At 61.8% G+C, this 14984-nt stretch overlaps 1 protein-coding gene across 1 annotated transcript; it reads left to right on the top strand.

Moving 5' to 3' along the window:
* Nucleotides 1-147: 147 nt before the first annotated feature.
* On the top strand, nucleotides 148-14737 carry LOC139586237 (selenide, water dikinase 2-like). The gene is made up of 9 exons (XM_071419494.1): nucleotides 148-399; nucleotides 2697-2800; nucleotides 4246-4353; nucleotides 5332-5486; nucleotides 6188-6278; nucleotides 7085-7184; nucleotides 9278-9490; nucleotides 12683-13892; nucleotides 14021-14737. The coding sequence occupies exons 1-8, from the start codon at nucleotides 180-182 to the stop codon at nucleotides 12916-12918; spliced, it is 1227 nt and encodes a 408-aa protein (XP_071275595.1). The 5' UTR covers nucleotides 148-179; the 3' UTR covers nucleotides 12919-13892; nucleotides 14021-14737.
* Nucleotides 14738-14984: the final 247 nt, after the last annotated feature.

The raw sequence follows: 14984 nt of genomic DNA, 5'->3' as shown, positions 1-14984 counted from the left end.
CGCTCTCCTCACCTCTCACACCCCCATTAGGCCCCGCCCAGCACTCGCACCACCTCCTCCCTCTCCAAACCCACCAATCCGCGCCCGCCTCCCTCACGGCTCGCCCAATCAGCGCCGGCCGGCGGCAGGCCCGCAGCCAATCGGCAACGGCGGCGCTCGGCGGGCCCGTGCATTCCAAGATGGCGGCGGTGGCGGGCGGGTCGCGGCGCTGGGACCCTGCGGCGCTGGGGCTGGACCCGGCCTGGCGCCTCACGGCCTACGGCGAACTGCGCGGCTGAGGCTGCAAAGTCCCGCAGGAGACGCTGCTCAAGCTCCTGGCGGGACTGGAAGGGCAGCGCCCGGGAGGAGGAGGCGGAGGGGAAGGGCAGGAAGCGGAGAGCGGCGGGGCCCCGGCGCTGGGTGAGAGTGGGGAGAGCCCGGGGGGGCTGCAGGGGCCCGGGGGCTCTGGGGGGAACCCGGGGGTGCGGCTGAGGGAGCCTGAGGGGCTTGGGGAGCCCTCAGACGGGGGGCTTGGGGGAGCCAGGAGGGCTCTGGCTGGGCTCGGGGGCGCTGAGGGCTTTGGGGGAGCCGTCAGAGGGGGCGCTGAGGGGTTTGGGGGGCTCATGGGGAACCAGGAGGGCTCTGGCTGGGCTCGGGGGCACTGAGGGTTCTCAGGGGTTTGGGGGAGCCCTCGGAGGGGGCACGGAGGGACTTTGGGGGGCTCAGGAGGAGCCAGGGGGGCTCCGGGCGGGCTTAGGGCCCATGGCGGGGGCGCTGAGGGGTTTGGGTGCTCAGGAAGAGCCAGGGGAGCTCCGGGCGGGTTCGTGGGTGCTGAGGGGTTTGGGGGAGCCCTCGGAGGGGGCGCTGAGGGGTTTGGGGCTGTTTGGGGCTTTCAGGGGGTTCAGGAGAAGCCAGGAGGGCTCGGGGGCACTGAGGGGTTTGGGGGAGCCCTGTGAGGGGGCACTGAGGAGTTTGGGGGGCTCTGGGTGGGCTCGGGGGTGCTGAGGGGTTTGGGGGAGCCCTGTGAGGGGGCACTGAGGGGTTTAGGGGGGCTCCGGGCGGGCTCGGGGGTGCTGAGGGGTTTGGGGGAGCCCTGTGAGGGGGCGCTGAGGGGTTTGGGGGGGCTCAGGAGGAGCCAGGGGGGCTCCGGGCGGGCTCGGGGGTGCTGAGGGGTTTGGGGGAGCCCTGTGAGGGGGCGCTGAGGGGTTTGGGGGGGCTCAGGGTTCAGACCCGGGTGTTTCGGGCCCGTGGGGGGGGCACGGTGCAAAGGTGACCTGGCGAGAGCGGGAGGGGGCAAAGGGCGTGGGGGGGAGGGGAGGGGAGGGGGAGGGGACAGGGGAGGGGCGTGGCCCCCCGGGTCCGGGTCCCCCCTCCCGACAGGATCCGCGTTCCGGCCCCATCCGGATCGGCCCCGTCCCTGCGTGCCCGCCCCATCCCAGGCGGGGGCTGTGCTGCCATGGGGGCTCCGTGCCCTCCCCGAGCCCCCCGTGATGGGCTCGGTGCCCTCCCCGAGGGCTCAATGCCCCCGTCATGGCCCCCCTGATGGGCTCTGTGCCCCCTTGTGCCCCCTATGATGGGCTCAATGCCCCCATGATGGGCTCAGTGCCCCCCTTGTGCCCCCCATGATGGGTTCAGTGCCCCCTTGTGCCCCCTGTGATGGGTTCAGTGCCCGCCCTGAGGGCCTAATGCTCCCGTCATGGCCCCCCTGATGGGCTCAGTGCCCCTCTCATGCCCCCTCTGAGGGGCTCTGTGCCCCCATGATGGACTCAGTGCCCCCCTTGTGCCCTCCATGATGGGCTCAGTGCCCCCCCGATGGCCTTGGTGCCCCCCTTGTGCCCCCTCTGAGGGCTTGGTGCCCCCCCGATGGGCTCTGTGCCCCCCTAGATGGCCTTGGTGCCCCACCTGTGCCCCTCTGAGGGGTCAATGCCCCCATGATGGGCTCAGTGCCCCCTTGTCCCCCCTATGATGGGTTCAGTGCCCGCCCTGAGGGCCCAATGCTCCCGTCATGGCCCCCCTGATGGGCTCAGTGCCCTCTTTGTGCCCCCATGATGGGCTCTGTGCCCCCCTTGTGCCCCTCTGTGGGCTTGGTGCCCCCCTTGTGCCCCCTGTGATGGGCTCAGTGCTCCCTTTGTGCCCCCATGATGGGCTCTGTGCCCCCATGATGGGCTCAGTGCCCCCCGATGGCCTTGGTGCCCCCCTTGTGCCCCCTATGATGGGCTCGGTGCCCCCTTTGTGCCCCCATGATGGGCTCTGTGCCCCCCTTGTGCCCCTCTGAGGGCTCTGTGCCCCCCTTGTGCCCCCTGTGATGGGTTCAGTGCCTGCCCTGAGGGCCCAATGCCCCACTCATGCCCCCCATGGTTGCTCAGTGCCCCCTGTGCCCCCCTGGTCTCTCAGTGCCCCCCTGTGCCCCCCCCCTGAGCTCTGGGTGCCCCCTGTGCCCCCATGGTCACTCAGTGCCCCCCTGGTGCCCCCCTGTGCCCCCCATGGTCTCTCAGTGCCCCCCTGGTGCCCCCCTGGTCTCTCAGTGCCCCCCTGGTCTCTCAGTGCCCCCCTGTGCCCCCCTGTGCCCCCATGGTCTCTCAGTGCCCCCCTGGTGTCCCCCTGGTCTCTCAGTGCCCCCTGTGCCCCCCTGAGCTCTGGGTGCTCCCATGGTCTCTCGGTGCCCCCCTGTGCCCCCCTGTGCCCCCCTGGTCTCTCAGTGCCCCCTGTGCCCGCAGGCATTGGCCTGGACTCGTGTGTGATCCCCCTGAGGCACGGGGGGCTCTCGCTGGTGCAGACCACGGACTTCTTCTACCCCATCATCGATGACCCCTACATGATGGTACCCCAAAAACACCCAGAGATACCCCTGGGACCCCCAAAACACCCAGAGATACCCCTGGGACCCCAAAAACACCCAGAGATACCCCTGGGACCCCAAAAACCCCTCTGGGACCCCAAAAACACCCAGAGATACCCCTGGGACCCCAAAACCCCCAGAGATACCCCTGGGACCCCAGAAATACCCCCTGGTACCTCAGAAACCCTCAGAGATACCCCTGGGACCCCAGAGATACCCCTGGGACCCCAAAAACCCCAGAGATACCCCAAAAACCCCAGAGATACCCCAAAAACCCCAGAGATACCCCTGGGACCCCAGAAACCCCTCTGGGACCCCAGAAACACCCAGAGATACCCCTGGGACCCCAGAGATACACCTGGCACCCCAAAAAGACCCAGAGATACCCCAAAAACCCCAGAGATACCCCTGGGACCCCAGAGATACCCCTGGGACCCCAAAAACCCCAGAGATACCCCAAAAACCCCAGAGATACACCTGGGACCCCAAAAACACCCAGAGATACCCCTGGGACCCCAGAGATACCCCTGGCACCCCAAAAACCTCAGAGATACCCCAGAAACCCCAGAGATACCCCTGGGACCCCAAAAACCTCAGAGATACCCCTGGGACCCCAAAAACCCCAGAGATACCCCTGGGACCCCAGAGATACCCCTGGGACCCCAAAAACCCCTCTGGGACCCCAGAAACACCCAGAGATACCCCTGGGACCCCAGAAACCCCCAGAGATACCCCTGGGACCCCAAAAACCCCCAGAGATACCCCTGGGACCCCAAAAACACCCAGAGATACCCCTGGGAACACAGAAACCCTCAGAGATACCCCAAAAACCCAGAGATACCCCTGGGACCCCAAAAACCCTCAGAGATACCCCCTGGGAACCCAGAAATACCCCTAGAGATACCCCTGGGACCCCAGAGATACCCCTGGGACCCCAAAAACCCCCAGAGATACCCCCTGGGACCCCAAAAACCCCCAGAAATACCCTATGGGACCCGAAAAACCCTCAGAGATACCCCTGGGACCCCAAAAACCTTTCTGGGACCCCAGAAATGCCTCCTGCACCCCCAAAACACCCCAGAAATGCCCCCTGGCACCCCAAAACATCCCTGGGACCCCATAAACCCCTCCTGCACCCCAAAATCAGCCCCAGGGATCCCCCAGCCCTCATCAGGACCCTTGGGAAACCCCAAATCCCACCCTGGGGACCCCCCCAGTCCTACCCTGGGCACCCCAAATCCCCCCAGGGCCCCCAAATCCCTTTCACACCCCCACAACCCCCACAAATTTGATCCCAAGGCCCCCAAACTCCACCTTGGACCCCCCCAAACCCCATTTTGGGCCCCCCAATCCCATTTTGGGCCCCCCAGTCCCATTTTGGGCCCCCCAGTGCTGTCCTGGAGCCCCCAGCCCCCTGTCCCCTGCAGGGCCGCATCGCCTGTGCCAACGTGCTGAGTGACCTGTACGCCATGGGGGTGACAGAGTGTGACAATGTCCTGATGCTGCTGAGCGTCAGCCAGCGCATGAGCGACGAGGTGACAGCCATGGGGACATGGGGACATGGGGGTGACAATGTCCTGATGCTGCTGAGCGTCAGCCAGCGCATGAGCGACGAGGTGACAGCCAGGGGGACACGGGGACATGGGGGGACACAGGGACACTGGGGGTGTGACAATGTCCTGGTGCTGCTGAGCGAGGGGGGGACAGGGACACAGGGACATGGAGGGGTGACAGGGGACACAGGGTGACAAGGACACTGAGAGGGTGACAGGGACAGTGGGGGGTTGACAGGGACACAGGGGGTGACAGTTACCTGGGGTTGGCAGTGACCCAGGGGGGGTTCAGGGGACACACAGGGGGTGACAGTGACCAGGGGTGGTTTCAGGGGACACTGGGGTTGTGACAGTGACCCGGGGGTGGTTACAGGGGACACAGAGGGGGTGGCAGTGACCCAGGGTGGCAGTGACCGGGGGGTGACAGTGACCGTGGTGACAGTGACCCAGGGTGACAGTGACACTGTGGGTGGTGTCAGGGCACACAGGGGGTGACAGTGACCCAGGGTGACAGTGACACTGTGGGTGGTGTCAGGGCACACAGGGGGTGACAGTGACCCAGGGTGACAGTGACACTGTGGGTGGTGTCAGGGGACACAGGGGGTGACAGTGACCATGGTGACAGTGACCCAGGGTGACAGTGACACTGTGGGTGGTGTCAGGGGACACTGTGGTTGTGACAGTGACCCAGGGGGTGACAGTGACTGGGGTGGCAGTGACACTGTGGGTGGTGTCAGGGGACACTGTGGTGGTGACAGTGACCCAGGGTGACAGTGACTGGGGTGACAGTGACCCAGGGTGACAGTGACCCAGGGGGTGACAGTGACCCAGGGTGACAGTGACACTGTGGGTGGTGTCAGGGGACACTGTGGTTGTGACAGTGACCCAGGGGGTGACAGTGACACTGTGGTTGTGACAGTGACCCAGGGTGTGACAGTGCCCTCGCCGGTGTCCCCCCAGGAGAGGGACAAGGTGATGCCGCTGATCATCCAGGGCTTCCGGGACGCGGCCGAGGACGGGGGGACGTCGGTGACCGGGGGACAGACGGTGCTGAACCCCTGGGTCATCGTGGGGGGCGTGGCCACCGCCGTCTGCCAATCCAGCGAGTTCATCATGTGAGCCGGGGGCGGGGCCGTGGCCTGTCAATCATGGTGTGGTGGGTGGGACCATGGTCTGTCAATCATGGGTGTGGTGGGCGGGACCATGGTCTGTCAATCATGGTGTGGTGGGCGGGGACACTGCCACATGTCAATCATAGTGTGGTGGGTGGGACCACTGTTTCCTGTCAATCATGGGTGTGGTGGGTGTGGCCACTGTCTCCTGTCAATCATGGTGTGGTGGGCGGGGGCACTGCCACATGTCAATCATGGTGTGGTGGGAGGGGCCACTCTCTCCTGTCAATCATTGGTGTGGTGGGTGTGGCCACTTCTGCCTGTCGATCATGGTGTGGTGGGAGGGGCCACTGCCACATGTCAATCATGGTGGGGTGGGAGGGGCCATTCTCTCCTGTCAATCATTGTGTGGTGGGTGGGGCCAATGTCTCCTGTCAATCATTGGTGTGGTGGGCGGGGCCACTGATACCTGTCAATCATTGGTGTGGTGGGCGGGGCCACTGATACCTGTCAATCATTGGTGTGGTGGGGACATGGGGGCAGGGTTTGGGGACATGGGGGCAGGGTTTGGGGACATGGGGGTGGGGTTTGGGGAAGGGGGCGGGGTTTACAAACATGGGTGGGGTTTATGGACATGGGGGCGGGGTTTGGGGACACGGGGGCAGGCCCAGGGCGTGTCCCACGCTGACCCCAGCCCCGCCCAGGCCAGACAGTGCCGTGCCTGGGGACGTGCTGGTGCTGACCAAGCCCTTGGGGACACACATGGCTGTCACCGCCCACCAGTGGCTGGACATGGTGAGTGACACCGCGGGCGCCTGCGCGGGGACAGAGCCAGCCCTGTGTCCCCAGGGCCACCTCAGACGGGTCTGCACACACCCAGGTGTCCCCAGGAGGAGCCACAATGGGACTGGAACCCCCCTGAGGTGTCCCCAGGGCACTCCAAAGCCACCCCCGATGTCCCTGAAGGGATGGAGCCCCCCCCAGCAGTCCCTGAGCCACCCCTGGTGTCCCCACAGGGGCCCTGAGCACCGCGGGGCTGTCCCCAGGGTGTCCCCAGGGTGTCCCCAGGGTGTCCCCAGGGTGCACCCACAGTGTCCCTGACCCTGTCCTTGCTGTCCCTGACACTGTCCCCAGGGTGTCCCCAGGTTGTACCCTCAATGTCCCTGACCCTGTCCCCTACTGCTCCTGACACTGTCCCCATAGTGTCCCTGCTGTCCCTGACGCTGTCCCCATGGTGTCCCTGACCCTGTCCCTGCTGTCCCCACTGTCTCTGACCCTGTCCCCGCAGTGTCCCTGACCCTGTCTCTTGTCCCCTCTGTGTCCTTAATGCTGTCCCCATGGTGTCCCCCTCTGTCCCTGCTGTCCCTGACCCTGTCCCCAGGCTGTCCCCACTGGGTGTCCCTGGCATTGTCCCCATGCTGTCCCCGCTGTCCCTGACCCTGTCCCTGGCATTGTCCCCACACTGCCCCCGTTGTCCCTGGCACTGTCCCCGTGGTGTCCCCACTGTCCCCACACTGTCCCTGACCCTGTCCCTGGCACTGTCCCCACGCTGTCCCCACGCTGTCCCCACTGTCCCCATGGTGTCCCCGCTGTCCCCGCAGCCCGAGCGCTGGAACAAGATCAAGCTGGTGGTGACGCGTGAGGAGGTGGAGCTGGCGTACCAGGAGGCTGTGGCCAGCATGGCCACCCTGAACCGCACCGGTGAGGGACACTGGGGACACCGGGGACAACACTGGGGACAACACTGGGGACACCCTTGGGGACAACACTGGGGACAACACTGGGGACAACACTGGGGGACACTGGGAACACCACTGGGGACACCGGGGACACACTGGGGACACCGGGGACAACACTGGGGACACTGGGGACACCACTGGGGACACCCTGGGGGACACTGGGAACACCACTGGGGACACCCTGGGGGACACTGGGGACATACTGGGGACACACTGGGGACACCGGGGACAACACTGGGGACACCGGGGACACTCTGAGGGACACTGGGGACACCGGGGACAACACTGGGGACAACACTGGGGACACTGGGGACACCCTGGGGGACACTGGGGATACTGGGGACACCACTGGGGACACCCCAGGGGACACTGGGGACACCCCGGGGGACACTGGGAACATCGAGGACAACACTGGGGACACTGGCGACACCCTGGGGGGACACTGGGGACACCCCAGGGGACACTGGGGATACTGGGGACAACACTGGGGACACCCTGGGGACACCCTGGGGGGACACTGGGGACACCCTGGGGAATACTGGGGACACCCCAGGGGGGCTCCCAAAGCCACCAAGGGGGTCCCCAGAGTCATCCCAGGGTGGCCCCAAAGTCATCGGGGGGTCCCTAAAGCCACCCCAGATGTCCCCAGAGCCACCCCAGATGTCCCCAGAGCCACCCCAGGGCACCCAAAGCCACTCCTGGGGACACAAAGCCACTGGGGCGTTCCCTAGAGCCACTGCAGGGTGTCCCTAGGCCAGGCCGGGTGTCTCCAAAGCCACCCTGTGGTGTCCCCACACCCAGGGGGATCCGTGGGAGGTGACACTGTGCCCCCTTCTGAGGTGACACTGCTCCCCCTGGGCTGTCCCTGTCCCCTGAGCTGTCCCATCCCTGTCCCCAGCGGCAGGGCTGTCCCTGTCCCCTGAGCTGTCCCATCCCTGTCCCTTGAGCTGTCCCATCCCTGTCCCCAATGGCAGGGCTGTCCCTGTCCCCTGAGCCATCCTGTTCCTGTCCCTGTCCCTTGAGCTGTCCCATGCCTGTCCCCAATGGCAGGGCTGTCCCTGTCCCCTGAGCCATCCTGTCCCTGTCCCCTGAGCCATCCTGTTCCTGTCCCTTGAGCTGTGCCAGTCCCTGTCCCCTGAGCCATCCTGTCCCTGTCCCTGTCCCCTGAGCCATCCTGTCCCTGTCCCCTGAGCCATCCTGTTCCTGTCCCTGTCCCCTGAGCTGTCCCATCCCTGTCCCCAGTGGCAGGGCGCTGTGTGAGCTGTCCCTATCCCTGTCCCTGTCCCCCGTGGCAGGGCTCATGCTGTCCCTGTCCTCTGAGCTGTCCCCTCCCTGTCCCAGCGGTGAGGTGTCCCTGTCCCTGCTGCTGTCCCTGTCCCCTGTGCCTGTCCCTGAGCTGTCCCTGTCCCTGTCCCTGTCCCCAGCGGTGAGGTGTCCCTGTCCCTGCTGCTGTCCCTGTCCCCTGTCCCCTGTCCCTGTCCCTGTCCCTGTCCCTGTCCCTAACCCTGTCCCTGTCCCCAGCTGCGGGGCTGATGCTGTCCCTGTCCCTGTCCCCTCCCTGTCCCCAGCTGCGGGCTGATGCTGTCCCTGTCCCTGTCCCCTCCCTGTCCCCAGCTGCGGGGCTGATGCTGTCCCTGAGCTGTCCCTGAGCTGTCCCTGTCCCTGTCCCTGTCCCTGAGCTGTCCCTGTCCCTGTCCCTGTCCCTAACCCTGTCCCTGTCCCCTCCCTGTCCCCAGCTGCGGGGCTGATGCTGTCCCTGTCCCTAACCCTGTCCCTGTCCCTGTCCCTGTCCCCAGCTGCGGGTCTGTCCCTGTCCCTAACCGTGTCCCCGTCCCCTCCCTGTCCCCAGCTGCGAGGCTGATGCTGTCCCTGTCCCCTCCCTGTCCCCAGCTGCGGGGCTGATGCTGTCCCCTGTCCCTAACCCTGTCCCTGAGCTGTCCCCTCCTGTCCCCTCCCTGTCCCCAGCTGTGGGGCTGATGCTGTCCCTGTCCCTGTCCCCAGCTGCGGGGCTGATGCTGTCCCTGTCCCTAACCCTGTCCCTGTCCCTGTCCCCAGCTGCGGGTCTGATGCGTGCCTTCGGGGCGCACGCAGCCACAGACGTGACAGGTTTTGGGGTGCTGGGGCACGCGCGGGCGCTGGCGGAGCAGCAGCGCCTGGACGTGGCCTTCGTCATCCACAACCTGCCCATCATCGCCTGCATGGCGGCCGTGAGCCGCGCTGCCGGGGGCCGGGGGGCGCTGCTGCAGGGCACGGCCCCGGAGACATCGGGTACGGCCCCAAAATGGGACTGGGGACCCCAAAAATGGGATTGGGGACACTGGGAATGGGATTGGGGACACTGGGAATGGGGACACTGGGAATGGGATTGGGGCGCTGCTGCAGGGCATGGCCCCGGAGACATCGGGTACGGGATTGGGGACACCGGGAATGGGATTGGGGACACTGGGAATGGGATTGGGGACATTGGGAATGGGGACACTGGGAATGGGATTGGGGCGCTGCTTGCAGGGCATGGCCCCGGAGACATCGGGTACGGCCCCAAAATGGGACTGGGGACCCCAAAAACGGGACTGGGAACCCCAGAAATGAGATTGAGGACACTGGGAATGGGATTGGGAACATTGGGATTGGGGACACTGGGAATGGGATTGGGGCGCTGCTGCAGGGCACGGCCCCGGAGACATCAGGTATGGGACTGGGGACCCCAAAAATGGGACTGGGGACCCCAAAAACGGGATTGGGGACACCAGGAATGGGACTGGGGACACTGGGAATGGGATTGGGGCACTGAGAATGGGATTGGGGCGCTGCTGCAGGGCACGGCCCCGGAGACCTCGGGTATGGGACTGGGGACACCTAAAACGGGATTGGGGACCCCAAAAAATGGGATTGGGGACCCCAAAAACGGGACTGGGGACACCGGGAATGGGATTGGGAACCCCAAAAACGGGACTGGGGACACCAAAAATGGGACTGGGGACACCAAAAATTGGATTGGGGACACTGGGAATGGGATTGGGGACTCTGGAATGGGATTGGGCACTGGGAATGGGATTGGGACACTGGAATGGGACTGGGGACTCTGGAATGGGATTGGGGACATTGGGAATGGGACTGGGGACACTGGAATGGGATTGGGGCACAGGAATGGGATTGGGGACACTGGGAATGGGATTGGGGACACTGGGAATGGGATTGGGGCACAGGAATGGGATTGGGGACATTGGGAATGGGATTGGGGACACTGGAATGGGATTGGGGACACTGGGAATGGGATTGGGGACACTGGAATGGGATTGGGGACACTGGGAATGGGATTGGGGACACTGGGAATGGGATTGGGGCACAGGAATGGGATTGGGGACATTGGGAATGGGATTGGGGCACAGGAATGGGATTGGGGACACTGGGAATGGGATTGGGGACACTGGGAATGGGATTGGGGCACTGGGAATGGGATTGGGGACACTGGGAATGGGATTGGGGCACTGGGAATGGGATTGGGGACACTGGGAATGGGATTGGGGACATTGGGAATGGGATTGGGGCGCTGGGAATGGGATTGGGGACACTGGAATGGGATTGGGGGCGCTGCTGCAGGGCACGGCCAGGGCAGCCCCATAAATGGGGTCGGGTGCCTGCGGGTTTGGGGTGTTTTGGGGTGGGTGCAGGGTATTTATGGGGTGCTATGGGGTGTCTCAGGGTATTTATGGGGTGCTATGGGGTGGTCTTTGGTGTTTCAGTGTATTTGGGGGTGTTTTTGGGGTGTATTTAGGATTTTTTGGGATGGTTTTGGGGCGTGTTTAGGATGTTTTTGGGGCGTGTTTAGGATGTTTTTGGGATGTTTTTGGGGCGTGTTTAGGATGTTTTTGGGATGTTTTTGGGGTGTGTTTAGGATGTTTTTGGGGTGGTTTTGGGGTGACCCTCCCCTGTTCCCTTTGGGGGCTCCTGGTGGTTCTGCCCCGCGCCCAGGCCGCCCGGTTCTGGGCTGTGTTTGGGATATTTTTAGGGTATTTTTGGGATATTTTTGGGATGGTTTTGGGCTGTATTTAGGATATTTTTGGGATGTTTTTAGGATATTTTTGGGATATTTTTTGGGTGACATTCCCATCCATTCCCTCAGGAGGGCTCCTGGTGGTTCTGCCCCGCGCCCAGGCCGCCCGGTTCTGGGCTGTGTTTGGGATATTTTTAGGGTATTTTTGGGGTATTTTTGGGCTGTGTTTAGGATATTTTTGGGGTGTATTTGGGGTGTGTTTAGGATGTTTTTGGGATATTTTTGGGATGTTTTTGGGCTGTGTTTAGGATATTTTTGGGGTGTATTTGGGGTGCATTTAGGATGTTTTTGGGATATTTTTGGGATATTTTTGGGATATTTTTTGGGTGACATTCCCATCCATTCCCTCAGGAGGGCTCCTGGTTGTGCTCCCCCGTGCCCAGGCCGCCCGGTTCTGGGCTGTGTTTGGGATATTTTTAGGATATTTTTGGGGTATTTTTGGGCTGTGTTTAGGATATTTTTGGGGTGTATTTGGGGTGTATTTAGGATGTTTTTGGGATATTTTTGGGCTGTGTTTGGGATATTTTTGGGCTGTATTTAGGGTATTTTTGGGCTGTGTTTGGGATATTTTTGGGGTGTATTTAGGATATTTTTGGGATGTATTTAGGATATTTTTGGGGTAATTCTCCCATCCATTCCCAGGAGGGCTCCTGGTTGTTCTCCCCCGTGCCCAGGCCGCCCGGTTCTGCGCTGTGTTTGGGCTGTATTTAGGGTATTTTTGGGGTGTATTTAGGATATTTTTGGGGTATTTTTGGGGTGACATTCCCGTCTATTCCCAGGAGGGCTCCTGGTTGTGCTCCCCCGCGCCCAGGCCGCCCGGTTCTGGGCTGTGTTTGGGATATTTTTGGGCTGTATTTAGGATATTTTTGGTGTAATTCTCTCATCTATTCCCTCAGGAGGGCTCCTGGTGGTTCTCCCCCGCGCCCAGGCCGCCCGGTTCTGGGCTGTGTTTGGGCTGTATTTAGGGTATTTTTGGGGTGTATTTAGGATATTTTTGGGGTGACATTCCCGTCTGTTCCCAGGAGGGCTCCTGGTGGTTCTCCCCCGTGCCCAGGCCGCCCGGTTCTGCGCTGTGTTTGGGATATTTTTGGGCTGTATTTAGGATATTTTTGGGGTAATTCTCCCATCCATTCCCTCAGGAGGGCTCCTGGTTGTGCTCCCCCGCGCCCAGGCCGCCCGGTTCTGGGCTGTGTTTGGGATATTTTTGGGCTGTATTTGGGGTATTTTTAGGATGTTTTTGGGGTAATTCTCCCATCTATTCCCTCAGGAGGGCTCCTGGTGGTTCTCCCCCGCGCCCAGGCCGCCCGGTTCTGGGCTGTGTTTGGGCTCTATTTAGGGTGGTTTTGGGCTGTGTTTGGGATGTTTTTGGGCTGTTTTTGGGGTAACTCTCCTGTTCATTCCCTCAGGAGGGCTCCTGGTGGTTCTCCCCCGTGCCCAGGCCGCCCGGTTCTGCGCGGAGCTGAAGGCGCCGGGGCGGGGCCCGGGGCTCCAGGCCTGGATCGTGGGCGTGGTGGAGAAGGGGCCCCGCGGCGCCCGGGTCATCGACAAACCCCGGGTGATCGAGGTGCCCCCCCGAGGGGCCCCCCCGAACCCCGAGAGCCCCGCCAGCCCCCCCCCGGAGCCCCCCCGCGCCCCCTGCTAGGGGGGACCCCAAAAAAATCCCCAAATCCGGGGAGACCCCGAGGCTGAGACAGCTCCAGGGAAGGGATCCCAAAGAAAAGCCCAGAGTTGGGTCAGAGCCCCCCAAAAATCCCCAAATTGGGGAAATCCCAAACCTGAGACAACTCCAGTGAAGGGATCCAAAGAAAAGCCCAGAGTTGGGTCAGACCCCCCAAAAATCCCCAAACTGGGGAAATCCCAAACCTGAGACAGCTCCCAGGGATGGGATCCCAAAGAAGAGCCCAGAGTTGGGTCAGAACCCCCCAAAATCCCCAAATTGGGGGAACCCCAAGCCTGACACAGCTCCAGGGAAGGGATCCCAAAGAAAAGCCCAGGGTGGGGTCAGAGCCACCCCACAGAGCCTCTGCCAGGGGAGAGACCCCAAAGAAAGCCCAAAACGTCCCCTGGGCTCAGAGGCTGTGGCCAAAACCTCCAAAAATCTCATCAAGCCCGCCCCAGCTAAATCCCAGCAAAGCTGCCCCAAAATTCAGGTCAAACCCCCCAGAAAATCCCATTAAAGTTCTCCCAAAATCAGGTCAAACCCCCCCCCCCCCCCCCCCCCCCCCCCCCCCAAAAAAAATCCAATTAAAGTCTCCCAAAATTGGGTCAAACCCCCAAAAATCCAATTAAAGTCCCCCCAAATTGGCCCAAATTCAGGTCAACCCCCTGCCAAAAAATCCCATTAAAGTCTCCCCAAATTGGGTCAAACCCCCCCAAAAAATCCCATTAAAGTCTCCCCAAATTGGCCCAAATTCAGGTCAACCTCCCCAAAAAACCAAATAAAGTCCCCTCAAATCTGGTCAAACCCCTCAAAAAAATCCCTTTAAATTCCTCCCAAATTGGGTCAAACACCCAAAAAAATCCCATTTAAGTCCCCTCAAATCTGGTCAAACCCCTCAAAAATCCCATTAAAGTCCCCCCAAATTGCGTCAAACCCACCCAAAAAATCCCATTAAAGTCTTCCAAAATTGGGTCAAACCCCCAAAAAATCAATTAAATTCCCCCCAAAATTGGGTCAAAGCCCCCAAAAAATCCCATCAAAGTCCCCTCAAATCTGGTCAAACCCCTCAAAAATCCCATTAAAGTCCCCCCCAAATTGTGTCAAACCCCCCCAAAAAAATCCCATTAAAGTTCTCCCAAATTGGGTCAAAACCCTCAAAAAATTCAATTAAAGTCCCCCAAATTGGGTCAAACTCCCCCTAAAAAACCAAATAAAATCCCCTCAAATCTGGTCAAACCCCTCAAAAAAATCCCATTAAAGTTCTCCCAAATTGGATCAAACTCCCCCAAAAAATCCAATTAAAGTCCCTCCAAATTGGCCTAAATTCAGGTCAAACCCCCCCCCCAAAAAAAAAAAACAAATAAAGTCCCCTCAAATCTGGTCAAACCCCCCAAAAAATCCAATTAAATTCCTCCCAAAATTGGGTCAAACCCCCAAAAAAATCCCATTAAAGTCCCCCCAAAATTCAGGTCAATCCCCCCCAATCCCATCAAAGCCCCCCCACTTTGGTCTGGGCACCCCAAACCCCCCTGGGGGGGCTCCCCCGGTCCTGCCCCACTCGAGGCACCCCCAAATCCCCCCCCCCCCATTTTTGGGGTCCCTCCAGGATCCCCCCCCCCCCCCCGGCTGTGCCCGATGAGCAGCGGGCGAAGCCCCCCCCGAGCCCCCCCAAATCCCCCCCGCGTGACGCCCCCCCCCAAAAACCCCCCCGGGGTGGGGAGGGGCCGAGACCCCCCCTCAGTGAGGGGGGGTTGGGGGAAACCCCCCAGAAATGGGGCAATAAAATCAGATTTCAGACAAATCCGGGGCTGTTTATTCAGGGGGGACGGCCCCAAAATCCTGGGGGGGTTTGGGGTTCCCATGGGGGGGTTTTGGGGTCCCATGGGGTGATTTTGGGGCGCTCCCCCTGCACCTGATCCAATCCCAGCTGTGGATGCAGGGAGGGGATTCCCAGGGAACATTTGGGGTTTTTTGGGGTCCCAATGCCCAAAACCCCAGGTTGAGGCTCCAGGGGGGTTTGGGGGTGTCCTGGGGGTGATTTTGGGGTT

Source organism: Agelaius tricolor, unplaced genomic scaffold (genome assembly GCF_023055355.1).
Source record: "Agelaius tricolor isolate 1412-34295 unplaced genomic scaffold, bAgeTri1.0.p SCAF_109, whole genome shotgun sequence".
Taxonomy (NCBI): domain Eukaryota; kingdom Metazoa; phylum Chordata; class Aves; order Passeriformes; family Icteridae; genus Agelaius; species Agelaius tricolor.
The sequence above is the reverse complement of the archived record's forward strand: the minus strand, read 5'-3'. Positions and strand labels throughout refer to the sequence as shown.